The sequence below is a fragment of the Durio zibethinus genome, chromosome 6, assembly GCF_047325235.1.
Source record: "Durio zibethinus cultivar Kanyao isolate XHJ-2024 chromosome 6, ASM4732523v1, whole genome shotgun sequence".
NCBI lineage: Eukaryota > Viridiplantae > Streptophyta > Magnoliopsida > Malvales > Malvaceae > Durio > Durio zibethinus.
This window is the reverse complement of record NC_143167.1, coordinates 5,619,238-5,647,146: the sequence shown is the minus strand read 5'-3', so window position 1 is coordinate 5,647,146 and position 27,909 is coordinate 5,619,238. Positions and strand designations below refer to the sequence as shown.

General features: G+C 31.8%; 3 protein-coding genes and 1 pseudogene across 3 annotated transcripts; 3 read left to right on the top strand and 1 right to left on the bottom strand.

Annotated features, from left to right (window-relative positions):
• The first annotated feature begins 6,888 nt into the window (after positions 1 to 6,888).
• Positions 6,889 to 9,033, top strand: LOC149518379 (mitochondrial import inner membrane translocase subunit TIM50 pseudogene; annotated as a pseudogene).
• Positions 9,034 to 14,060: 5,027 nt separating this feature from the next.
• Positions 14,061 to 18,714, top strand: LOC111285658 (receptor-like kinase TMK3). Its single transcript, XM_022875210.2, has 2 exons — positions 14,061 to 16,969; positions 17,845 to 18,714. The coding sequence occupies exons 1-2, from the start codon at positions 14,563 to 14,565 to the stop codon at positions 18,351 to 18,353; spliced, it is 2,916 nt and encodes a 971-aa protein (XP_022730945.2). The 5' UTR covers positions 14,061 to 14,562; the 3' UTR covers positions 18,354 to 18,714.
• Positions 18,715 to 20,881: 2,167 nt separating this feature from the next.
• Positions 20,882 to 22,654, top strand: PDE247 (Tetratricopeptide repeat (TPR)-like superfamily protein). The gene has a single exon (XM_022874108.2). It carries the CDS (start codon positions 21,007 to 21,009, stop codon positions 22,534 to 22,536), a length of 1,530 nt encoding a protein of 509 aa, XP_022729843.2. The 5' UTR covers positions 20,882 to 21,006; the 3' UTR covers positions 22,537 to 22,654.
• A 1,296-nt stretch (positions 22,655 to 23,950) lies between these two features.
• On the bottom strand, positions 23,951 to 27,294 carry LOC111284957 (uncharacterized). Its single transcript, XM_022874110.2, has 4 exons — positions 26,852 to 27,294; positions 26,235 to 26,491; positions 25,322 to 25,773; positions 23,951 to 24,447 (listed from the first exon to the last, which is right to left on the bottom strand). The coding sequence occupies exons 1-4, from the start codon at positions 26,959 to 26,961 to the stop codon at positions 24,190 to 24,192; spliced, it is 1,077 nt and encodes a 358-aa protein (XP_022729845.2). The 5' UTR covers positions 26,962 to 27,294; the 3' UTR covers positions 23,951 to 24,189.
• Between the last annotated feature and the right edge of the window lie 615 nt (positions 27,295 to 27,909).

Here is a 27,909-nt window from a genome sequence, read left to right as displayed (position 1 = left end):
AATTCATACAAATTTAATCTTTGTACTAGTTTAATTTGATAATTTTAGTCTAATTACTAACTCCGTTAATTTTTGCCATTAAAAATGCTAACTTGGTCATTGAATTAATTATGTGGCATTAACTTTGCTGACGTAGTGTTGATTTACTAATGTGGCAAATTAAATGGATAAAATTAGTTATTAAATTATATCAATAATCCCTACAATCATACAAAATTTTAAATTTAGTCATTGTACTCACATGAAATTTGATATTTAATCCCTTTAATAGAAAAAGATTTTGATTTTTTAAGAAATTTTTTAGTTTTTTAAAAATATTTAAATTTAAAAATATTTTAGTCCTTTTAGTATAAAAATATTTTTAGATATATATTATTTTTTATTATATATAATTAATTATTAATAATATCATATTATTAATAATATTATTATCATTTATATTAATCAATTATAACATTAATAATTTAAATTAATATATCAAAATTAATATTATTTTAATTAGATTAAATTTATCATATAACAAAATTTAGAATGAACTAAAATACTGAATAAAGCTATATTTATAATGAATTCGAAATAGATTATGAATGGAATGACCATTCGATTCAACCAAACGAAACAAGAGATTCAAACCTAAATTCTTACGAAGGATGAGCTCCTATCCATTTAAAGGATAAACATTAGATCCTAACAAAACGAAAGAAAGAAATAATTTATTTGATAAATTGAAACATTAATATTTTATATCATGATGAAAACTTTTAAATTTTTTTAGTCTTTGCTAAAAGAACTTATCTAAATAATTATGGTAAATTAAATAATAAGGTTAATTTTAAAATCAATACACATTGAGTTTAGTAAATTACTTTAATATATTTAAAATCTTAAACTTAGATTTGATTATAAAAAATCATTTAAATAGGGCTTAATTTAAAGGAATAGAAATACTATTTGATGGATAATTTTTCCCTTATAAGATGGAATTATAATTCTAAATCATTTAATAAATTAATAAAAATAATAGTTTTATTAAAATTAGATAGTGACATATTGTATCATATATTGACAAATTTATGATAGATTTTTAATATATTTGTGTAAGATTTTTTTTTCGTAGCCATAATATATTACAATTATGATAGAAAAATGTGATAAAATTAGTAATAGATTTTATATTTTATGACAGAATGTATTAAGAAATAGTAAAGTAATTAGTAATAATATTTGACATGAATGACAAAAAATTGTGATGGATTTAGTGATAATATATAAAAAAATTGTGATAGAATATTATAATAGATTTTTCAATATTGTGACAAAATATTATGGTAATTTTTAATATTTAAAAAAAATTTATAAAAATTCAAAATATTTTTATATTAAATGAACTAAATTTCAAATTTTATAAGAGTATAAGGACTAAATTTCAAATTTCATATAAGTACAAAGATTAAATTTTAAATTTTATTTAAATACATAAAATATTTATATAATTTAATAATTGATTTTATTTATCTTAATTGTTACATCAATAAATTAATGTCATATTAATAAAATTAATGCCCACATCAGCAAATCAATGACTACGTTAACATTTTTAATAATAAAAAATTAATAAAATTAATAGTTAAATTAAAATTATTAAATTAAAATAATATAAAAATTAAATTTATATGAATTATAATATATAAATTTAAATTTAAATTTTCACAAAATATAAAGACGTTTAAGCATAATATTACCTTTTACATACATATAATGATTTTCTCTTCAAAGCTCAAGGATCAAGAAAGATGCGCTATCTATAACAACATCAACTCCTCTTCAGACTTCAATCCACCTAGCGCGTACTAAAACAGATCCCCTTTTATTTTCGGTGTTTTCTCTTTGTCTATGGTGCAAAGCATGTTCTGTTGCATTTTTTTTTTCTATTTGAACTGATGTCTACTTTTGTGTTCTAATACTAAATATCTATTTGTATTTGCTTATGGTTTGATTTTATTTCAAATTCTAACGTGTGAAAGTTAAAACAGAATCCACTCCACAACACACAAAATTTTTTAATATAATTTGTTGCTACAGTAACGTTTTTCTTCAAAATTTGAACTTTTTATCTTTGATTTGATTTTTATTTTTAGCATTTTTATATTTATTTTAGAAGCAATGCAAAATTTATATTTTATTTACATTTTTATTAATTAAAAATTATTATACATGGACTTTAATGATTGGGATTGGTCTAATATCTAGACTTAACTAGACCTAATATCTATTAATAAACTAGCAAAATCTAATCTGATTTGATTCATAAACTGCTTTATTTCAAATAAATTCAAAAGATTTAATCATATATATTTTATTTATGTCCTAAATTTCTAACAGCATAAAAAATTGGATTCCAATTGTCTTCTCTGCTGAATAGCATGATATCCATGGATGGGTTCCATAGGTTGAATTATTAATTCGTAATTAGTTAAATTATTTGAACTAATGTACTTAGAGAAATTATATAGAATGTGTAAGGACATTCAACATACCTGATTCCATTATAATCGAATTATTTTCTTTTTTAGAGAATAGTTTGTTAATTTTATAAATATCCTTTATTATTTAAGTAATAATTGTATTAGCTACTAATTTCAATTTATATTGGATTCTTAATAAAATTTTTATACTAATGTGATAAATGACTTTTTAGAGAAATTATTTAGTAATTAATGGATAATTATGAAAAGACGTTATGATCATTCGTAGGTATTTACAGTTATTTGAGAATGAATGTCGGTTAAGTTCAATTAAGGTTTTGACAATTCATATATTAATATAGTATAAAATATTAAAATTCATATATTCATGTTATATTTTATATAAAAATTATGTATTATAGTTCATATCGATATGAAAATATAAAATGTATATTTTTTATTAAACTAATATAAAATTATTATTAAATATTAAATCGTGTCACTTTTATATATATTTTTTATCATATTCACGTCATGTTTTAGATTGTAAGATACTTGTAAGATGATATAATACTTATTGGTGTTTCTTCTCTCTCCCTTGCCTGCCCCCCTTCACCCCGTTCCTTGCCAATTTGAAGCAGAATGTTGTGAGTTTGAATTCTCTGAAACTCTTCAAAGCACTCTTACCTGGTTAAAGGCTTTATGGATATATGTGCAGGATTTAGTGTTTTGAAATATTCATATACTTTATAGTAGAACATGACTTAGGTCTTCGGCTGTGAACATAAATATAGGAAGAGATGACTTAGGTCTTCGCTAGTGAACATAAATTATAGAAAGAGATGTTTCACCCATTGTAAAACAAAGTTCATGGTTCAATTTAGTGAAGAATAGTTTTCAAGCATGTATTTTATCATGACTCTCACATCATTAAGTACGGAATCACTTCTGCTTTGGAAGCTCTTTTCATATCCCATTTTACATTTTATTTAATGTCAGGTTCGTTGTGATCAAGCAGAAATGAAACTATACAAAACCTAAAATCTCTAAAGTAGACGTTGATTATCCCTTATTAAACAGAAAATCATTCTATTTTTTGTTTTAATAAATGTTGTTTGGATAAATAATTGAGCAGTTTGATCCAAATGGTAGGCAATGATTGACAATGGCAAAGGATGGTTATCAAGAGGTTGGGGCGGATAGTTCGAAGTTAGGCAGATAAGCATATAGTGGTGGGTGCTTTCTTTTTGTCCAAGAAGGTGGATACCGTGTTATATACTGTCACGCAACACTAGAAGGTGTGCTTAATCTTCCGCTTTCTTTGTTGTCTTATCCTATTATCGTACGTATTTGTTATGAGCGAAACCTGAGTTAGTTAGTTGACTATTTCTTTTACATCTATTATGGGTCAACTGAGTTAGTTAAATTGTATTGTGAGCTAAAAGCTAAGCAAATTCAATGGTTTTAGTAAATGGACATAAGCTGTTTGTAGTTTGTGACCCTTACGGTTTTAGACTTCTGGTAATGGGAGGTGGAATAAATAATGATGGTGTTGGGAAGATAGCTTGAAATTCTTAGCTTTTTTTTTTTTTTTTGACAAATTGCTCAAAAGATTAAAAGACCCTGAGTTGCAAATTTTGACATTTGCTACAGTAGCGCCGCCATGAATAGTAGCACACATAAACACTAGCAGTATCATGAACAGTAACTGCCACAAAGATAGAATGTCCGCAGTGGCAAAGTCTGAATAAGAAATCAACGCCGAAAGTTTTTTCGTACTGCGTGCATCATTAACCGCCGCCTCTACAGTAACCGTATAGTAACTTGCTACAGTGAAACGAAAAATTTGTGAAGAGCAATGTGTGCTTTTGAGTACTTTGTGCGTCTCAAAACACTAAAGAGAAAGAGAGGCAGCAAGGGGTGAGAGAGGGTGAGGTGTTAAAAATGTAGCCTTATGTCAAAAGGCTTAGTCCCTAGGAGGGTACCAAGAAAATTACCGGGTTACAGAGTTAACAGGGCATAAAGCATACCTGTCCGGTATAAGCTGTGAGGCTATTGGAGAGTATTTAGAGGATTAGATCATATATGTTGCATAAAATTATAAATAAAATAAGATAATAATTATTTTATATTATATTTTATTTATATTTAATAAAATAAGATTACAAGAATGATTATCATTTTTTTGATATAAAATGATTTAATCATTTTAAGTGAAAAAGATTATATTTAATTCATGAGATTAAATTTATATGTTTTAGTACATCTTTAAAAATTAAATCAATAATTTAAATTATATAAATTTTTAAAAAAATAATTTTAATCAATAAATAAATTATTTTATTTAAATTTTTATATATATTAAATATAAAATAATATAATATTATTTAATCTAATCATATTCATAATATCATTTTATTTTATCTTATTATAATTTTATATATCAAATATGATCTTAAACACTTGTATTCATATAAATTGTTATAGTGAAAATTTTTCATCATCTTGGACCTTGAATGTAGGCATGATGCCGAATCATGTAAACATGATGTTCTTGTTGGTTTATTAATTCTGTATATTATTTTGTCATGCATCTTTCCTCGATTTTCAAAACAATCAGTATAGAAACTTCCATTATACCTAACAACTGGTAACAGATCATCCTCGACGATCCAAAAGTATAATCAGAGCTGTTTCGTCCTTTCCAAACCTAACAAAACAAGTGGGTCTAGTATTCTTCTCGAATAGGAGAAACAAGGAAATGAATACTTCATCATTTTTATTGATTTTTCATTAGAAATCAATATTCTTCTTGAATCAGAGAGACAAGGAAATGATTACCTTATCAGTCTTATTGATTTTTCATTAGAAATCATAGTTACTTCCTATGCCGGGGTGTACCATTGGGCAATTACCCTGACTATCTTTACCAAAATGTATATGTCAAAATTTGGAGTTGATGATGTTAAGCCAAATGGTCCTAATTTAATCACACTAATAAAAATAAAATTAAATGATTAATCAAACACATAATAAATAATAATTTAATGTGATTCGGTTCAATTGATCTACGTTTATAGATGAAAAATAAGATCTATTACTTATAGAAAATTATAAACATACAAATCATATCAACCTTACTTAACAATCAAAACTCATAAGACTCTCTTAATCTCTTTTAGTCTTATGGAGTATTATCAACCCAAATAAATATATACTCTTGTACATCAACGTACCATACCTATGTAGATTCTCTCAATTTCCTCTAATCCATATACATGTATCATACTTATATGGACCATCTCATTTTTCTTTAGTCCATTCAAACTTATAAACATACACTCATAAGAGGTAAATCTCTAATAGTCTTATGTGATATCTATTTCATAAAATCCTATGACTCTTTTACATTTTTTCTCATACTTAACCTTATAAAAATTTTATCTTTTTATAGTCTTATAAATTTACCTATTAAGAATCCAATTTCTCTTAAAATTCTTCTTTTACAAGTCAAACTTACCTATTAAAATTTTTTTTTATTTTAGATTTTTTTTTTTGCAAGTTTTCTCGTTCATCAAGCAATTCTAGTCAATCTCAAATAAATCTGTTATGGGATTTAAGTCATTATTCCTAACAATCTCCACATTGACTCAAATTTTATCAAATCATCTATCTTTATGCTAGAAATACTTGGTTACACCTGTAATAAAAGTCTCACAATCATCTTCTCTTGTATGCTTTCACGCTTCATGCAAACCGATCCTTAATCCTCAAAACTTGAATTCGAACTTTTTTCTTGAATTGAGCTCCTTTAGGCTTGTCTCTTCCCATGGCTCGTACCATGTTTTAATGCCACTTGTGAGGCCAAATGACCCTAATCTAATCATATCAGTGTAAGCAAAATCAAACAATTAATCAAATATATAAGAAACAATAATTTAACGTGATTCCGTCTAACCGACCTACGTCCACTGATGAAAAACAAGATCTATTAGTTGTAGAAAATTACAAACATACAAATCATATTAATCTCATTCAATAATTAATACTCATAAGATCCTTTCAATCTCCTCTAGTCCTATAGAGTATTCTCAACCTAAATAAACACATGCCTTTGTACACCTATACATTATACCTTTGTGGACCCTCTCAATCTCCTTTAGTCCACTCATATGCACCATACTTATGTAGACTATTTCATTCTCCTCTAATCCACTCAAACATATAAACATATACATCCATAAGATGTAAATTTCTAGTAGACTTATGGGGTGTTTATATCATAAAACCTTATAATTTTTTTTATATCTTTTTCTCATACTTAACCTTATAGAAATTTCACATATTTATAACTATACAAACTTACCTATTAAGAATAATTTTTCTCTTAAAATTCTTTTTCTACAAGTCATACTTACCTATTAAGAATTCATTTTCTCCTAAAATTCTTTTTCTACAAGTTTTTTTGTCCATTAAGCAATATCTAGTCAATCTTAAATAAATTTGTTATGAGATTTAGTCATTATTCTCAATAGTTGAGGCTATGATGATGGAAAGTCTTTGAGGTGATAAATTTTTTTATTAGGTTACCAAGAAATGGACCACCAAAAACATTGGTTCTGTAACCTGTAAACATGGATTTGTTTAATTCTGTTATGAACCCTGCAAACAGCTCATCAGCACTTGTAGGAAGGGTCAGATGGATAAGTTTTGGCTCATGTTGCAAAAGCTTGTTGTCACCATAAAGTCTGATGAGGAGGATTTTATGGGAAAGTTCTAATGAGGCGTGTAAGGCAGACTTGGGTTCCTGCAAGCAATGCTCTCCTGGAAATAATGATCTTCCACTTCACTTCCTTGCGTGTTCATACTAGGAAGTAGATCATAAGGTTAAGGCATTGAGGGCTGCAGCGAGTTATACTCCTAATGAAAATGCATCAGCTGTTGATAAATATCGAGGCTTGCTTTACTCTGCTGCAATGACAATTCCAGCTAAAGTACTTGAATCTTATATGGGTCTCAGGAGGTTGGTCGAAGAAAATGTGCTGGAATTTACTGAACCAACATCAGAATGGAAGCTAGAGGGAGGCTGGCGTACCTTCAAAAGATTTGAAGTTGATGCTTTTTTGGTACATCTGGCAAAGTTCTACGAAGTTCTTGTGTATTCTGACCAGACGAATATCTATGTCGAGCCTCTTGGCAAAAAATTGGATCCTAACCATTATATACGATATAGTCTATCAATGGGTGCTACTAAATATCGGAACGGCAATCATTATAGAGATCTTTCAAAGCTGAACAGGGATCCAACCAAGAATTTATATGTGAGTTTTCCTGCATTTGATTCTAGCCTTCATCTTGAAAATTCTGCCTCTATTAAGCCATTTAAGCTTGAGATAGAGGATACAACACTTTTGGATCTTATTCCATTTCTTGATTATGTTGATGATCAGATGCTGATTTTTTAGTTGAATTTAGACTAGATCAGTGTAATGCAACTTGTTTAGCTAAAGATCCCTCAGTATCCTTTAGACTCAGATTCAATTGTTCTGCATGGTAAACTTTGATTCCATACTATCTTGATGAAGCTATAGGATGGGTTTTGGAAGTATCTAAGCCTAAAGACTTGAACTTGCTCAAAGAAATAGAGAGAAATGGAGTAATGAAGAAATTGCTCAGAAGTGTCTGTTTTCCTTGGTCATACTCCACATATCACAACCTTGGCGATTGATATGACTGCAATCTGGGAAGTTTATATGAGCTGCAACATCAATTTCCTTCATTCAATCCTTGAGGGCAAGGATTATTTCAAGGGGAGGGTATTGTTATGAGCCAAAGCTGAGTTAGTTAGTTGACTATTTATGTTACATTCTGTTATGGGTCGACTGAGTTAGTTGCACTGTAGTGTGAGCTGACAGTAAAGCAAATTCATTGTGGTGATCAGAAATAGATGTTAAAAGGGGGAGTTGGATGCGATTTAGAATATAACAACATTCTCATAAATCAGTTACTCTTTGTATTTTCTGAATTCTCTGAATTCCTTCTACTCTTATTTCTCCATTTCTTTTCAAGAAGCTTCACTCTCTGGAATTCATTCATTTCTCCTCTTAGTTAACTGTGTTTGATTTGAGCTGCATCAGTATTACCCTTAGGACGAGGCATTTGCTGTAAAAGTTATTCAAGCAATTAAACAGTACCAAAAGAATACTGTTCTAATATTAAAGGACGATTGATTCAGGCTTTTGGGGCACTTTGACAGCTGATCTCAGGTTTGTAACTTTTGAGCTGTGTGTAAATTGGAACTTGCATCTTTGCTTTTACTAGTGGCATGTGCATACTGTATAGTTTCATCTGCTATACATTCTGTGCTTCTGCTATTGTACAAATAAAAAGTCATTGCACAAATAGAATACATCTTCTTTCTCTATTAAGGAACATTGAGCAGGTAGTTTTGCACCCATTTAATAATATTTATTAAACTCATGCAAGTTCTCAGCAGAGCTGAATCATTTTAAGGAATATCTTTAACTTATCGATGTAGAATATGGCCCTAGAATTGTCTCATATAGTAGCTATCATAAACCACAATCCTCATCCAAAACATATAGCACTCTTATATCTTATGCCTGCATTGCTTCTGGTTTCCATATTTCATTACAGCAACAACTAGTGCAAGAGTGACACTATTGGGTGCTTGCTGATTAGCTTATTTGCTTGTTAATGTTTGTCTCACTGTATGCATGTGAGGCTTTGTTGATGACAGTCGGTCAAGCAATTGGGGCAAGAAGGGATTCTAAAATAATAGTTTATTGGAACGTTTTCCTAGCCAAAAGGCACTAAACCTTTTCTTCAAAGTAAAGGGTACTGTTGTCAGATAGATATATGCATGATGTTCATTGGTGAAAGCAGAACGCACGTCATACATATTGCTATATGCAACAAAGGACATATCCAAATGCGCTGATCAACTACGCCACATTGGTTGCTGTACCAAAAAAGTTAAGATACTTTTTATTAGCTACCTAATTTCTTGCTTAAAATTTTGGCCTTGCCATAAATGGGGCTTAATCGACTATTTAATGCATTGGTCTTATTTAGATAAGAACAAAAATGAATGTAGCAAATCTTATTTAATATGGATGCAAGTAAGATGACTCCATTTGGTACTTTGATTTTAAATATGCTTTTAATATATCAGCCCAGCATATCCAAAATGTGGATTTTTTAGGCAGGTTTCATACTGTGAATTTGATGCAGGCTTACCCCTACCCACAAGGAATAACATTTATCTAACATGCTTTATTGCATGGATGTTTCACCACAAATCCTTCTTTTTCCTCAAAGATAGAGCAGTTTATTATTATTTTTTTTCAATTCTCTCTCTCTCTTAAGGAAGATAGTAGAGATCAATTCTTTTTGGTACAATAACCGGATATATAAAAGGGAGTTTTTTTAACACATAAATATGAAAAAGTTCTTGGAGAAAAAAAATTTGAACTTTGAACCTTAACTATATAAAAGAAAGATAACCCACCTTCAATAAAATTTGAGTTTTTGAATAATTTCGAGTAAACATGCGAGAGATAGAGAGAGAGAGAATGAATAAAAAAAATTTTATAATAGCAGAGAAATCAGAGAGATTTAGGATTATTTAAGTTTTCTACATGTAAGTTCTCATTTGACTAACCAAAACCAAAAAAAAAAAAATCAATTAAAGAGTTCTTAGGATTTTAATATTGGAAGCTTTCTAACATGGATAATATAAACAGCTGCTAGTGGTACTTTCTTAAAAATGGGGATCGATAATTAACTTTGAATTCAAGATCTTCAAAGTTTTCCTCGGTTTTGTTCTTTCTTTTGTTGTGGTCATTTGAAAGCTTGAATTTGAAAGCCTTAATTCTTACATTAATTATTTTTATTCTCGAAATTCTTGCACAGACTATATTATAATGCAAACAAAAGCCAACAAACAAGAATCTTGTCTGGTCAGGCTCTTAGAGAAGTTTTCGTTAGAAACATATCATAGCGTAATAAAGTTTAATTATTTTTATATTTTAATCATACCTCTAAGAAGAAGAGTGTGATTCAATAAATCAAAATTTGATTTTTCAATTCATATAATCATTTTTAAAAAATGTTATTTAATAAATATATAATTTAAATTTTAATATTTATAATTTTTTTATTTTTAAATTATAAGTTTCTTCGTATAAAAAGGTGTGGTTGAATTACATCTCCAATATTTTTTTTTTTTACTGAGGATTTAGTATATAAAGCTCCTTCTATAATGGCTTTGTAACTGAATAAACCCCATTAACTTAGAAGTGATTCCGAATTTGTGGCTCTGGTTTGAGATTTTAATTGCTCATGAGTCAGTTCTTGGAAAGGAATAACGGCATTGGACCCTCACTCTCGATCTATTACTCCAACTTAATCCTTGCTAGGGTTTAGTGGTAGGACCAAAATGATTAAAAAAATAAACGAAATTGAGTAATTTTTATTGCCAATAGTATAAAGAAAATATTAGCCGAGATTTAGTAAGAGAATTTTTTTTATCAATCTATCAACAACAGTCCAATTTGTTGAATTTTGTTAATTAAAATTTAGTTTTTGCTAATTTCAGATATATAAAAAAATTATATTCAATCTATCGATTTCCTTTAAAATTTAAGAAAATATTGTTAATTGAAAATTTATTTTTAAGGGAAAAAAAAAGAATGAACCTTTTCATTCAACTCGTATGCTAAGTAAAAGCAAGGCAAGAATGGGGCTGTGACTAATAATAAATAATATGGATACACCATTTGGACAGGGCATTTGCAAAAAAAAAAAAAAAAAAAAAAAAGATAAACCTTTTAAATTTAATGAAATTAGGGTTCATTTGGACTTCCCTTTGTTAAAAGAAAAAAAAATCATTGATAATTTGCTGCTATTATAATTGGTAAGAAAAGGAAGAGAAGGAACTTTTCCTAAATGGTCCTGCTCTAAGTTTTGGATGTTACCAATTGGACAGGGCATGATGGCTTCGAGGCATGTGATTTTGTCTAGGAATGTAAAGTGGATGAGTGGAAGTGATAGTGAAATGAACAACCTTCATTATTCCCTTTTCTTGGCACAAATTTTATTTATTTTGGATACAGCTGCATCCGTTTCATTATTTTGATCATAGAAATCAAATGAAATTAATAAATTGTTGGATACTATTGGTGTACGATAATGAAATATCTTTTGGCATCAATATAAATATATATAATATTATACCAACAAATTTTTGTATGTTTGGGAGTAACTTCCCTTGAGAAGTGCAGCATCTTTTGTTTTATTTTTGGGCCTATAATCTTTGGAAAACTTGGGGTATTTCTGTCAAAGAAAATGATATGGATAATGCTTATAACCAATAAAGCATGATATTTTTATAATAGTTTATATATGATATTCTATTAGTGTATAATATTCATATAAATTAAAAAAAGTATCATTTTATTAATGAATAAAATTAAAAATATAAAAGTTTTTAAAAATAAATATTTATAAATTTCAAATAAATAAATAATTAATTAAATGTTAAAAACAATTAGTTTTTGGTACAAGTGAAACTTTAGATCTTTATTTAGTATAAGTGAAAGGCGTGGCCCTAAAATTTGATTTTGCATAAAGATTAGGTCCCAAATTTTGGTTTTAGCCTTAATAATTTCTGGAAAGGGAAACGACATATTAACTATTAGTAAAAATTAGGATTATGATTTATCTAAAACAATATATGAATTTAGTGAGGAAAGTTAAGGTAAATAGGAAATCATTAATTAAATCGGCTACTTAATTTGTCACTAGTAATTAGAAAACATGCTAAATGTAACCAAAAAAGAAAAACCTAAACGACATTTTTATTTAAAAGAAAAAGCATAAAAGTAGCTTCGGATGCCAAATTAAAGTTACAATTTGGATTTGAGGAGATTGCTTGTCTTTGAGTGAGAAGATAGATTGTATCATAATATTATCTTTGTCTCATTTTATTTATTATTGTATTATTTTTTATCAAATAAATTCAATATTTTTAAAAACTTACATAAAATTAAACTTTTAGAAAATTTAAAACTAAAATTTTCAAATCTTATCTTTAAAAATTTTATAATTTTATAATTTTATTAAAAATATTGATCAAAATTCAATTTATTGGACTTCAAAAATCAATAAAACAACGAATATTTTGAGACTAAATGAGTATATATACAAGTATACAAAACAATGCTGCCAAGAATATGTGTTTAACTGTGGAAAAAAAGAGTGAAGGGAAATAGTAATCCTGATGTTTGACCATTCTGACTGTACATTTTTTTCTTTTGTTGGTTGGATAGATCCTAGCAATCCTGAAATGAAATCCTAGGTTTTCTCCACTGAATTAAAATGAAGATTTGATTAACCAGATGGGCCCTCCTGTTGGCTGTGGCTATCTGTATTATTGGTTTCAAATTGTTGTAAAATACTTTCAAAGTGGTATTTGAATAATGAAGATTTAATTAACGTTATAAATGGTGTTAAAATTTTTAAATTATAGTAAAATATTTAATATAATATTTAAATTTTAAAATTTTTTAACATGATATTTAATTATGATCTATTAATTAATATGATATTTGAAAAATTATTTATTTTTCATTGTGTCATTATTTGAGATTAATAACGTTAAAGATGAATATCATATTAATTAAAAAATATATGGTTCAGATATTAAATTAAAAATTTTTAAAATTTAAATACCACATTAAATATTTAATTATAATTTAAAAATTATTCATATCATTAATCCATTAATTAAATATATTCCTATCCTGTGGATGTTAATAAAATGGTAAAGAATCCTATTACCCCCTACAAAATGCCCAATTTGCAAGGGATTGAGTTAAATTTATGTCCAATGACATCATACTTCTTTAAGATAAATCTGATTCCTAAGATGAAAATGAATCAAAATTTGTGCCTAACTTAATTGTAATAGAAAAATAGCTTAAAACCTCAATTCTAACTTCCCATTCAAATCTACACCAATAAAAATAGGAAGAATTATGGTGACATTTGCTATATCATATATAGTGTTCAATTTAAAATTTTATCATTTTCAATTTTATAGAATTTTTTATTATAATTTTAATTTTGTTGAAATTTTGGATAAAAATACTAATAAAATTAGAATATTTTATGAAATGTTTTGTTAACATAAATGATAAAAATTGTTACTATATTTTTAATTTCGTTGAAATTTAAATAAAATTAAATGAAATTAAAATATTGCATGAAATATTTTCTTATTGAATGAAAATTTTCAATTAATTTTATTATTTTATGTTTAAAAATAAATAAAATACAATACAATAACAAAATTCAATTACACTGTATAAACAAACTGTATAAACATATTAAATTAAATAGTGATTCCTTTTATTTATTTTTTGCCAAACGGCCCAACACTAATTATTTTCTACAATTACACTAATAAATACTATGCTTTTTTTTTACATCATCATTGTCGGTCACTTGTTGTTGTTGATCTCTTCTCAGTTGTCATGCCACATTTCAAGGGCAAAAACCATCAATTTCACCGAAACAAAGTTAATGAACAGCCAACCAAAGAGAAAAAGAAAAGCAAATGAAAGAGAGAGAAACAGACACTCTCTTCTACTAGTAATAAAACTTGCTCATCTTTTTAGGTTCATATGATCTCAATCAACAAAGGAAGAAATGTCATTAAAAAAAAAAGGCCATTTCGGAAAACACAACAGCTTAATCATTTTTTCCCTTATATTATTTGTCTCTCTTTTTCACTTGAGGAAAAAAAAATCTCCTTTTTTAAAATCTGGGTTTTCAACTGTCTGTACCAAACTTCCCTTTCTTTTTCTTGTTACTGACCAAAGCCTATCACTTCCAGGTTCTGTTTTTCTGCTTTTTTAACACAAATATGAATCTGGGTCTTGTCTTATCTGCTTGGTTTTTTCTTCTTCAGATGTCATGACTGTTAAAATTCTCATGTTGGATTTTGAAACTGCATTGAAGTTCGTTAAGTTCTTTCATTTTGTTTTTTCTTTGGGAAAGGAACAGCCTTGCCATGGAATGTGATCATCAAAGGTTCTGTCTTGGTGTTTTGTTATGTTTCTTTGTAGTAGTTTACAGTGCTACAGATCCCAATGACCTGAAAATCTTGAATGAGTTCAAGAAAGGATTGGATAATCCAGAGCTGCTTAAGTGGCCTGAAAATGGAGATGACCCATGTGGTCCTCCTTCCTGGCCTCATGTTTTCTGTTCTGGTGATAGAGTTGCTCAAATACAGGTCCAAAATCTTGGTCTCAGAGGACCTCTTCCTCAAAACCTCAACCAGCTTACAAAGCTCTTTAATTTGGGGCTTCAAAAGAATCACTTTAACGGTAAATTACCGCCCTTTAGTGGTTTATCAGAGTTGGAGTTTGCCTACTTGGATAACAATGAATTTGATACTATTCCAGCTGAATTTTTTAATGGACTTAGCAGTGTACGTGTCTTGGCTTTGGATTATAATCCGTTTAATAAGAGCACTGGATGGTCTATTCCTGAAGAGTTGTCGAATTCAGTTCAATTGACAAACCTTTCTTTGGTTAAGTGCAATGTCGTTGGACCATTGCCTGATTTTCTAGGGAAGTTGCCATCTCTTGTAGCACTGAAACTTTCTTATAACAGATTGTCTGGTGAGATTCCAGCAAGTTTTGGAGAGTCTTTGATGCAGATTTTGTGGATGAATGATCAGGATGGTGAAGGGATGACCGGTACGATTGATGTGGTTGCCAATATGGTGTCTTTGACTCAGCTTTGGCTTCATGGGAATCAGTTCACGGGGACAATCCCAAAGAATATTGGGAATTTGACTTCTTTGAAGGATCTCAATCTTAATAGGAACCAGCTTGTTGGTGTGATTCCTGAGAGCTTGGCCAATATGGAGCTGGATAGCTTGGTCTTGAACAATAATCATCTGATGGGTCCGATACCAAAGTTTAAGGCTGGTAATATTTCTTATGCTTCCAATTCATTTTGTCAATCTGAACCTGGGATTTCATGTGCCCCAGAAGTTACTGCACTTTTGGACTTTCTTGGTGGTATGAATTACCCTATAAATCTTGCTTCTCAATGGTCTGGTAATGAACCTTGTGCTGGGCCGTGGATGGGATTGAGTTGCAATCCAAATTCTCAGGTTTCTATTATCAATTTGCCTAGACATAATCTTAGTGGCACACTTAGTCCTTCAGTTGCAAAGTTAGAATCATTGGTTGAAATTAGGCTTGGGGGAAACAGTATACATGGTACTGTTCCTAACAACTTCACTGAACTGGAAACTCTGAGAACGTTAGATCTAAGTGGAAACAATCTTGAGCCTCCATTACCCAATTTTCGTGACAGTGTTAAGGTTGTCATTGAAGGAAATCCTCTGTTGATTGCTAATCATACAAGTGGACCTCCTTCCCCTACTAGGCGTCCACCTCCTACAAATTCAGAAGCTCCAGCAAATGATCAATCAGGTGGTACAAAGCCGCCACCACCCCACAGATCTACGTCTCCAAATAAAGATAAGAATTCTAATTCATCTGCTGCCACTACCAAACAAGGAGAGTCCCAATCCAACGGTTTCCAAAGATTCAAAATGGTAATTGTGGCTGGAAGTGCAGCTATCGCTAGCATGGTTCTTCTAGTGGTTCTGTTTTCTATATTCTGTTGTAAGAAGAGTAAAAGAGCTTCTGAGGCTCCTAGTTCCACAGTGGTTCATCCTAAAGACCCATCAGATCCTGAAAACATGGTTAAGATAGCTGTTTCCAATAACACCACCGGAAGCTTATTTAGTAAAACTGCAACAAGCTCTGGGAGTAGTAATAGCAGTGCAACACAAAACTCTCATGTCATTGAGGCTGGAAACTTGGTCATTTCTGTTCAAGTACTTCGAAAAGGAACCAAGGATTTTGCCCAAGAAAATGAGCTTGGCCGTGGTGGGTTTGGGACTGTTTACAAGGGTGAACTGGAGGATGGTACAAAAGTAGCAGTTAAGAGGATGGAGGCTGGGGTCATAAGCAGTAAAGCATTGGACGAATTTCAGTCTGAAATTGCTGTTCTTTCTAAGGTCCGGCATCGACATCTGGTTTCTCTTTTGGGTTATTCCATTGAAGGTAATGAGAGGCTTCTTGTCTATGAGTATATGTCTCAGGGTGCTCTAAGCAAGCATCTGTTCCATTGGAAGAGCCTGAAATTGGAACCTCTATCTTGGAGAAGGAGGCTCAGTATTGCATTGGATGTTGCTAGAGGAATGGAATATCTGCATAATTTGGCACGGCAAACTTTTATACACAGAGATCTCAAGTCTTCCAACATTCTTCTAGATGAAAATTTTCGAGCAAAAGTTTCAGATTTTGGGTTGGTGAAACTTGCACCTGATGGAGAGAAGTCTGTGGTGACTAGACTTGCGGGAACATTTGGATACCTAGCACCTGAATATGCTGGTGAGTAATCAAATTTCGCATCTCCTGTGAATCTTTTATTCTGTCATTTTCTTTTTAGTATCTTAGTGAGCTCATATTTCTTCTTTGTTTAAATCGAGCTGCTTGTTAAGCATATTGTTGCTTCATATTATTGTCTTATTTATACTTAGTTTTTTAGTTGCATAGCGTTTGGTCTACTTTGATTCTGCTTAACCGGCAGATACCACAAGAAACATTGAGTTCATTTTCCCACCAAATTGTCGACATGCTACAGCATCTATTTGCTCAATGTCTTCCAAGGAGAGAAGACTTTCAACTTTGTAACCATTTTCAGTAATATTTGTTCATCTTAGAACACTTAAATAGATTATTTCTAATACATGCTCTGTTGTTAATTTCATTTTTATCTTCTTTCTTCCTGCTATCATTGCTACTATTTTCTGTTCCCTGTTCTTGCCAGAAAATGCCCATCTCTGTTTCAGATCTTGAATTTTTTTTTAATTTGTTTAAAATAATGAACAATGCTCATATTTTTCTGTTTTGCAAAGTTATCAACAACTGGAAACCCGGTCATAGTGAATTTCTTCTCCCTGTTATTACAGATGAGTACAATTTTTGACATTCAAGTAAGCGTAAAAGCTGCATTAATATATTTATCGGGAGCATAGTTTCATATTATTTTTTATACTTATTATGTTTGTAGTTATTATTATATTCTTATCTGATCTATGCTGTTGAATTGCACTTCAAATTTCCAGATGCTACTTTTCTTCACTACCAAATAGGATGTAATCCTCAAGATGGCACCACCTTTTTCTTTTCTAAATTTAGTTTTTTATTTAATCTCACCTTGATGGGTTTGTCTATCTTATTAAATTAAGTTCTGTCGGTTGCAGTGATGGGGAAAATCACTACTAAAGTTGATGTCTTCAGCTATGGGGTGGTGTTGATGGAACTAGTGACTGGATTAACAGCACTTGATGAGGAGCGCTCGGAGGAAAGCCGTTACTTGGCAGAGTGGTTTTGGCGAATCAAATCAAGCAAGGAGAAGCTTATGGCTGCAATTGATCCAGCTCTTGAAGTGAATGAGGAAACTTATGAGAGCATTGCCACCATAGCTGAGCTAGCTGGGCACTGCACTGCAAGGGAGCCATATCATCGGCCTGACATGGGCCATGCGGTGAATGTGCTAGCACCCCTAGTTGAGAAGTGGAAACCATTTGACGGTGAATCTGAGTGTTGTTCAGGCATTGATTACAGCCAGCCACTTTCCCAAATGTTGAAGGTTTGGCAGGCAGCAGAAAGCCAAGGCCTGAGCTATACAAGTTTGAATGATAGCAAAGGAAGCATTCCAGCAAAGCCTACTGGATTCGCTGAATCCTTCACATCTGCTGATGGTCGATGATGGAAGGTAAGCCTACAGCAAGGAATAAGTTGGTCCATCTTGTTGCCAGCGATATTTTTCAGTGCTCAAGGAATACAATGTCAAACATCTTTGAATTGTTGCATGTTGTTTTAAGTAATTTTACTTTCATTTTGTTGAGCCGTGGAACATGGCTTACATGGTAGTGTAGATACAGGGATTCCGGTTTCACTAGTTCTTTCATTATTCCTTGCGCTGTGTGTCTGTTATTTTTTTTATTGCAGTGTAAAGAATTGATTGCATTTGAAGCAAAGTGAATTTCATGTCAAAGATACTTCTTGATTGCAGAAGACTTGGCCCTTAATCTAGTCGAATGAGAAACAAACATGTTCATTTTCTGGTTCCTGCTAGTTTATGATTCAGGCTTAGCTGAGTTAAATTGATGCTTGATTCCTTTTCTGTCACCATAACTGTGGCATGCTACCTGTCAGGACTCAGGGAAGAACTTTTTTCTCCTAAAAAATTCCCTTCCAAGAAATACTGAAAGGCTGACTAATGTTTAAGTAATATATTGGTACTGCAAAGTTTTACTTTTATAAATGCTGATGCAATCTCCTTTGATATTGAATTCTTAGATACAAATTGCAAATCAAATAATGTCATGTACATAATATTGTTGAGACAGTGGTGTGAAATAATTGACAGAGGCAAGACATTAAGAGTCCATTGTCAAACATTGATCAACATTGGTGAGACTTTTGTTCTAGAAAATGCCACTTGTGCTGTTCTTATAAGAGAGCATAACTTCGTAATCAAAAGATTTGAAAAATGCTGAAGTTAACTACAGATTAGCAGTAGATCATTTTTAGGGTCTTTTTCTTTAAATCTCCCCTCTGCCCCACTGATAGAAGTCCTCTGTTCACTGATGGAAGTATTTCTCTTTAAATCTCCCCAAAGCTCAGTTATTCCTTTGTATATAAATTTTTAGAACTTCCACAAAGAAATATCTAGTTTCTGCTCTTTCACTATAATGAGCATACAATACATTATCACTTATTATTGTTTCACATGGTGCTGTTGGTTTCTCTTTCTATCATTGACTTTGTAAGACTGTAAAGTCATCCTCATGCTGTTAATTACAGCTAAGTTTCAGTTTCATCATTTTCTCTAACCAAAGGATAATGTGATCTTTGGTCAGCAACCCATCCCTAGGCAATCTGCTAACTGCAATTATTCAAACTGTACCATATACTTCTTGAAATCGCCATAGAAATATACCATTCATTCATGGCTATGGATTCATCCGCCAAGCATGAATCTCTAATTTTTTCATTACCATGGGGAAAGTCATTTGTCAACGCATGAGCCAAGCTTGTTCCTATTTAACATATTTCCCCACTGCTTTTTTCCATTCAAGTCTTTGTTTCCAATTACCTTGGTCCTTCATGAAAATTTCCTTTCAAGTCATTCTTCATGTAAACAAGGCAGTAAATTTGCCATTTGTTTTGTTCGCAATGCAAACAAGTTATATTACGTTTTTAACTAGATCCGGTGCTTGATATGTCACAAGTTATCAACTGAGCCAAATACGGATCCGATGCATTAATAGTGGTATGTTATTCGATGGAGCCAGACATGAATATATATATATATATATATATTCTAATTTCATTCATTCAGACTAATCAGGGAAGATTATGTATTTTCATGTGCAGCTTTAATTAGTTTCTTTTTTTGTTGACATCCCAAGGTGCATTTATATTTTGATGTGACCTAACTTGCCAGTGCAGAACAATATTTTCAGCAGTCCTGTCCCATACCTTTATTAACTTGTCCATGTTTCAAAGAAAAATAATTTTCCTAAATATTAAAAGGATCCTAAGTTGCTGTTCTTTTGTCACGCTCAAAATTTGTTACAAACTTTCAATGGTTCCTCAATGTTTCATGTGCTCCTTGTCGTAGCCAACACCCAACACCATCAGTTGTAACGTGCACATCATCCAAGACCATGGCCTGCAATATGATGCTGATTTTTCATTTATCACTCTCCACATTCAAACTTTGACTTAAATTATTGCTAAATATAATTTGATTCAAGTCTTATATTAAATTAAAAAAAAAATTCAATTACCATAAATTTGGTGAACCCCGATTGCCATGCCATGCATTTATGATTACATCCTTAAACATCTGATTTTCTTTGTTATTGCAAGTATATAACCGTATAAATTAAATTTTACCATTCATATATTTATATAAAATATAAAAATTATTATATTATAATTCGGACAATTTTATTTAATTATAATTTTATTTACTGTCAAGCGGCGAAAAGGACAAACTCTGCAACCTTGGGACCAAAAGAACTAGGCATTTTAAGTACGTTGCAAAAACATAAACAAACAAAAATGATTGGAAAAGCTGTAAAAAATAAAACAAAAAATTCCCTATCGTGGCAGCTTGTACAATCCCAGTACTCGGTCTTCTATGCTTGTTTGTGGTTACTTGCCACTTGGCATCAATCAAACAGTAAAAAGAATCTTCTTATAACATCAAAATATCCACGTTTCAATCAAGGAAAAAACGAAGTTTGTTTCTCATCCTCATTTACTCCATTTTTGCTAAACAAATTGCTTTCACCTGTGGTAAAGAATTGAATTATTTATGAAATTTCTGATAACAGAAATTTGAAACTATGAGCCTTCTTCCCGGCTTAACACCAACAATTATGAACCAGCCAGACCCTCTTATCTCCCACCCAAATCCCAAAACCCAATCCATATTTTCTAAACCAAATCACCAAGCCTCTCTCAAAACCTTAGACCCTGTAGTCTCATGGACCTCTTCAATTTCCCGCCACTGCCGTGCTGGCCAAATATCAGAAGCAGCTGCAGAGTTTACGCGCATGAGACTTTCCGGGGTTGAGCCAAATCACATCACTTTCGTTACCCTTCTTTCGGGTTGTGCTGGTTTTCCATCAAAAAGTGGAGTTTTGAGTTCTTTGATTCATGGGTATGTTTGCAAATTGGGGTTGGATAAAGAAAATGTGATGGTGGGCACCGCGCTGGTGGAAATGTACGCGAAATGTGAACAAGTGGAAGTAGCTAAGCTGGTTTTTGATGTGATGAATGTGAAGAATTCGTTTTCATGGAATACAATGATTTACGGGTATATGAGGAATGGGGAATATGAGAAGGCGGTTGAGGTGTTCGATGAAATGCCTCAAAAAGATGTAATTTCTTGGACTGCCTTGATTAATGGGTTTGCTAAGAGGGGTTTTTATGAGGAAGCATTGGATTGGTTTCGAGAAATGATGATTTTTGGGGTTGGGCCTGATTATGTGTCCATAATAGCTGTTCTCACAGCCTGTGCTAATTTGGGAACTCTTAGTATTGGCTTATGGGTTCATCGGCTTGTTTTGAAACAAAGTTTTAGGGACAATGTTAGAGTAAATAATTCATTGATTGATATGTACTCACGATGTGGGCGTATAGAATATGCTCGTGAAGTTTTTGACAGGATGCAGAAGCGAACATTGGTGTCGTGGAATTCAATCATCGTGGGGTTTGCTGTTAATGGGCTTGCGGAGGAAGCTTTGAAATATTTTGATTCAATGCAGAAAGAAGGGTTTAAGCCGGATGGAGCCAGCTTTACTGGAGCACTTACTGCTTGCAGCCATGCAGGTTTAGTGGATGAAGGGCTCCGCCATTTTGATATTATGAAAAGAGTTTATAGAATACCCCCTAGGATTGAGCATTTCGGTTGCATAGTCGATCTTTATAGCCGTGCTGGGAAGTTGAAAGAAGCATGGGATGTAGTAAGAAATATGCCCATGAAGCCAAACCAAGTTGTATTGGGGTCATTGCTAGCTGCATGTAGGAATCATGGCGATATTAGCTTAGCTGAAAGGATAGTGAGTAACCTTGTGGCATTGGACCCTGGTTGTGATTCCAATTATGTACTTCTTTCAAACATATATGCAGCAGTTGGAAGATGGGAGGGAGCAAGCAAAGTTAGGAGGCGAATGAAAGCACTTGGGATACAAAAGAAACCAGGTTTTAGTTCAATTGAGATTGGTGGTTGTGTTCATGAATTTGTTGCTGGTGACAAGTCACATATCAAAAAAGAATGTATTTACATGATGCTAGAGTTGCTCTCTTTTGATTTAATGTCATCTGGGTATGCTCCTGAAACTGTTGTAAGAAAATTATATGAAAGCGATTAAACCTATCTGTGAGTAATAAAGAAACAAGAACATTGATTCTTTCATAGTTAGGCGAATCACTTTCAATGTTAGTTGTTTTTTTCTTTTTAAATGGTATTAATAGCAAATTTGCAATGGCGATAGAGAGATTATTGATAATGCTGGAGGAGTCAAGGTTTAATTAAAACTTGAACCTCCGTTTTGGATGTGAGATGTGGTTATCAATTATCATTGCCACGATCATTGCCATTAGAAAGATTTATGCGAAGCGCCATATGAAAGCTTATATGAATCGTGCTTGAAAAATTTTTCACAGAAGCCACTGGAAGCATGAAAATAGAGACATTATAAAGGACCCGACAAACCATCTACAACTACATATTATTACCAATAGAATAAGGCACCAAGAGGCAGTAAATATAAAAGGGAAGAGCTGTGGACTCTTGAGTGTGAAGCTTATAATCACCTAGTCAGCATAGGTAGGCTAGGCATAAGTTGTTGATCCAATGTATTCTTCTGGTCTTTGCTAGATGAATAAAGATGGAGAAAAGCGTTGCATTCGAACTTATATGTCAATTGTAAGGTACTTTAATAGTTTGATTACAAATCGAAACTTAACTAATGATGCCACTTTATAAAACTTCTTCTGTTTGAAACAGGGAATAGCAAAAAGTGGTTGCTTAGCCCCAAGGTTTAACTAATGAAAAGCAGGTTGGAAGCTGGAGTGGTGTAGTGATGCTGCTGCACTAAGGACGTAGGCTGTGCTTTCAACTGGAAAGGGGAATCCTTTCTCATCTTGCTTCCCAGCATTTGCCGAATTGACTTGGGGATGAATGTTCGAAGCAAGCAGCCTTAACCCAGACATGGATTGCACCTATGCGTGCAATTACGGTGAGAGCTTCCTATCATAACTCAGTTCTGACGGCGCTGTTTCAAATGACAGTCATGGCAACGTCACTCCAAACGTTTCAGGTAAAAGTCTGGAACATGCCATTGCAGTCTTATCTAATTCTAAAAGATGATGATGTCATTTTTTTTCTCAGAATAGTTGAACTTGGAAAAACCTGTTTATCTACCGTTATGGTTTCTGGTTCCTTTATTTGGGTTGCAGCTGTAGATTTTGTTGCAAGTTTTTAAAGAGGAATAGCGATTTCTTTTACAGTGTAAAATTTGAATTTATTTTTCCTGGAGAGTAGAGCAGAAATATAAGGCGATTATGGATAATTATGGGTAAATAAAGGAGATGATTTGATTTATTTTGGATGGGGGATTGATTGATGGTAATGGACGGGTGGTGGTCATTCCAAAATCCTTAAAAGTATTGGGTCTTACCAAAGAGGAAGATTCGATTTCATGACACCTTTTTAGTATGCAGCTATCTATAGCTTTTCTGTCTGTAACTACCATCAGATCTTTCCTTTCAAAGAAGAAAGTCTAAAGACAATGACGCAATTTTTGATTTTGGTACCGCATTAATAAAGATATATCCCCCATCAACAATCGTATGAGCAACAATCGACAATCGACAACATACAATCAACAGCTAAAAGGAGGGGGTGCAAAAGATAAAACAATGTAAGATAGTATGCATCTCGTACCAAAACGAATAGTGGGGAAAAAGGGAAATACAATGTCAAATAGACTTCTTTCAGACGTCCTTAAGCCTCCACAGGTTTAAGGTTGTAAGCCCATCTGCTTTCTTGTTCTGCCTACAAACAAGTCTCTGGATTTGACCAAGCCAGGAACGCATCCACTGATGGTTGTAAAAGGAAATTGGGCGACAGCATCTTTCCTTCCGAGCGAAACCAAGGCAATTGCTGAACCAGGCTCATATTTGGACATTTTGCTTTCTTTTCCTCCAGCCATCAACAGCTTCAAGTTTCTAGCAACCACCATGGCATGTTTATGAGCTATATAACCTTGTTTGAGTTCCTGAAATATTGCATTATCTAAAATGTTAGAATTGCTTCATGAAGTCAAAGATATTCTCAATGGCACAAATCTCCATTTTGATTCTCTTGCTAAAAACAAGTAAATGATGTACAGAGACATTGAATACATAAAACTATGCATTCGCAAGGTAGCATTAAAAGATAGCCTATATGTGAATGCAACTAGCATTATTAAGCCTTAGGATTAAACCTATGCTTACTTAAATATTCCACATATTTAACATATTTTCTGTTTCAACAATCACACTTATTCAGACAGCATCCACACATGACTAATTGAGTATATATTTGACATATATTTGCAAATCTTCTTTGGAAGAGTGCTGATATTGGGGAATAGAGCAATACACTAGAGCATAAAGACAAGTAAAAATGCACATAAATCTGTCAAACTAGCGGGAAACTGGATTTCATTATCCTTTCCCAGCCAGATAAAACTGAATAGTTAGGAGCAGCCATACCGGAAGAGAACAAGATAGAAGTGCCGACTAAAGTATATAGAGTTAAATGAATACATGGCCTAATAAGTGGTAAATCATACATATATGAAAATTTCCCCAAACAAACCTCGGAGACTGTCAAATGAGGCTTAGCAGGAAGAAAATCATCTTGAAACTTTGATTGCATTGATGATTATGGAACTTCAGCTGTGAAGAATTAATTACCCTTATTTCTTATGTGTCAACTTAAATATAGCCAGTTTTCTCCCGTAATAGATATATTAACCAAAAATAAAATCATCCTTGTGACTATGTTACCAACAGTAATGAAGCTTGCTTTTCAGGAAGGATAAAATGCTGACCTACACAAAATTCAATAAATTAATTATGAGTAAATTTTGGGATAGGACTTACTGGAATATCAGTGATATCTCCAATTGCAAATATGTTACTGCGACCCTTGACTCTCAAGTACTCATCAACCATCAACCTTCCACTTTTATCCAAGTTAGTCTTCAATATAGTCTCGTTAAGCCATGCTGACGCCAGTGGCTTTCCTGCACAAAGGAAATGGCAATCCGCTTTGACACTTTCTCCAGTTGAGGTTTTATATACTTGGCTTCCATCTGAAGCGGAATTCAAGTCAACTGCTTGCTCCAATTTTACTTCAACTTTCCTTGATCTCAGCGAACGTAAAGCCTTATCAGCAGCCTTTGCTCCAATGAATTCCAGCAACCTTGGTCCCTTATGAACCAGAGTAACCTTCTTCTCTGGGAAATCAGTGGCAATTTCTCCAGCAAGTTCAACACCAGTCGGACCTCCTCCAACTATCACAATAGAATGGGCAGATTGTATCTTTTGATTCTCTGTCAGCATATAGAAAATAAAAATAACTTGAGTAGAATATAATACAAATTTGTTCTATATTATTGACAAAAAAAAATAACATCAAAATTCTGTTCATGAGGTTGTTCCTTAATTTATTATAGCATAACACATAACATATTGGACTGTATAATTAATGCACCCTTAGGCAAAATTAAGGCAGAATTAGGTGTAACTTAAGACATATCAGGGCCTTATACCTAGGAATGTTGAATATTGTGTAATATTTGAAAGCTGAAGCGTCATGCCGAATTACATTAAACCTACGTGGAGTCCTCAGTAAAGAATTCTACAGTTAGAAATATACTCATAAGTTACACACTTTAATTTCACAAAACATTTGCAATATGTTCATTGCCTCGACATCTTAAAACTTAGTGAAAGCATCTAATAGTAAAAATGGGAAGACATAAAGTTGCTCTAGTTTTGATGTAGTTTTTACCTGCTTGGTATTGATTAAGTCTCTCTGTCTTAGTTTTGGGAACAGGATCCCTGTGTCCAGTGGCAATAACAAGATAATCATAAGCAATACGGCGGCCTTCTGAGGTCAATACTTCAGTGTCGGTGATATCTATGGCAGCAGAAGTAACGATACGTCCATTAGTAAGGTAATCTCTATGGTTTATCACTGATCTCTCCGCAAACGATGGTTCCACCATGTTCCTCAAGCTTGCCCATGTGATCTCAAGATACTCCTTGCTGAGATGAAAAAAAACCCTTCGATTAATCACTCTCTAGTCTCTTAGGCAGTCGCTTTAATGTATTTTTGTAAAAATTGACAGTCAGAATTAACAAATCCAGTTCAATAAGTTGTCAGCATTAAAAATTATATAACCAATTACAGCTGAAGTTACCCAAAACAACTGTTAATCCTACATATACTATTTCAATTCTATATTATTTACACATGGAAAAAGGTTTCCAAAAAACCCAGAAATCTGAGGGAGCTGCAATAAAATTATGTCTCAAAAGTTTTTCACAGGAAATGAATTTGAATTGAAGAAACAAAAACAAGTTATGATTTTGAGAAAGAGAAAAAAAAAAAAAGAAAAAGCTTACGGGTCGATAAGGGTGACATCTGCATTGAATTGGATAGACTTGGCAAGGAGGGAGCCAGCAATCCCACCTCCAACAACCACCATCCTTCTTTTTTCTCCTCCTGATTCCATAAGTTCTTCAGTTTTTTTGGTTCAGATTAGGGAAGAAAAAATGTATGGTTGGGTGCTGATTTTAAAACATTATTATTACTTGGTATTTGCCAAGAAGTTTCAATGAAAGGGAGAGTTCGGCTGTCGTGCGGAAAAAGAAAGGTAAGGGCGACCATAGATGAGAAGAATGGCATTCCAGATTAATGTAGATACAACTAGATTTAGGCCAATTCCAATACATCTTTTTTTCTCAAAGTAGCAACCCAAAAAATAAAATAAAATAAAACTTTATTTTTTTTACTTTGGGTCTTTTCCATAATCAAACGAGAATTAATCCAGTGGTTTGACGGCCTCTGTCATACGTTTTTCTAACACTGATGTTCTAGAATCGCATCAACTGGGTCCAAAGGGCAGACAGACAGCAAATAAGTTTCGGACTTTTCCTTTTTCTTTTTTTAATTTTTCCAACCTAATTTCATTTTATTTTATGTTGGAAAGTAAACAGTACCATATAATTGTCGATTGATATTTTTTAGCCAAAGGATTTTCATTAGGCAGCCTATAGTATTTTTCTTAAGAATATTATAATAATATAATTATCATCTTATTATTAAGATAATTTTAACATTTATTATTGAAATTATTTTATTACGTTAATAATTATCTTAATACTTTTTATTTGAAATTATTTTATTTGATTAATAATTATTAATTTTTAAAAATTAAAAGTCATTGTATTTGATATTATTAAAAATCAAACATTATTTTATTTAAAAATATAAAAATAATCATTTATATTATAATAGTTATATAAATTAATAATTTTAAGATTGTTTAAAGATAATAATTTGTAAAATATTAGTAATATTTATTTATTTTATAATAAAATATGATTAAATTGTTAAATTAATAATATATTTTTTATAGATAAATTTATTTTTATAATATAAATTATGTAAAAAAAATTTT

Excerpts from the sequence above, each read along its gene's own strand:
- LOC111285658 (XM_022875210.2), top strand. The coding sequence starts at position 14,563 with ATGGAATGTGATCATCAAAGGTTCTGTCTTGGTGTTTTGTTATGTTTC. Across the intron at positions 16,970-17,844 it reads CCTAGCACCTGAATATGCTG|TGATGGGGAAAATCACTACT; the intron begins GTGAGTAATCAA and ends TGTCGGTTGCAG.
- PDE247 (XM_022874108.2), top strand. The coding sequence starts at position 21,007 with ATGAGCCTTCTTCCCGGCTTAACACCAACAATTATGAACCAGCCAGAC.
- LOC111284957 (XM_022874110.2), bottom strand. The coding sequence starts at position 26,961 with ATGGAATCAGGAGGAGAAAAAAGAAGGATGGTGGTTGTTGGAGGTGGG. Across the intron at positions 26,492-26,851 it reads GATGTCACCCTTATCGACCC|CAAGGAGTATCTTGAGATCA; the intron begins GTAAGCTTTTTC and ends TTTTCATCTCAG. Across the intron at positions 25,774-26,234 it reads ACTTAATCAATACCAAGCAG|AGAATCAAAAGATACAATCT; the intron begins GTAAAAACTACA and ends ATATGCTGACAG.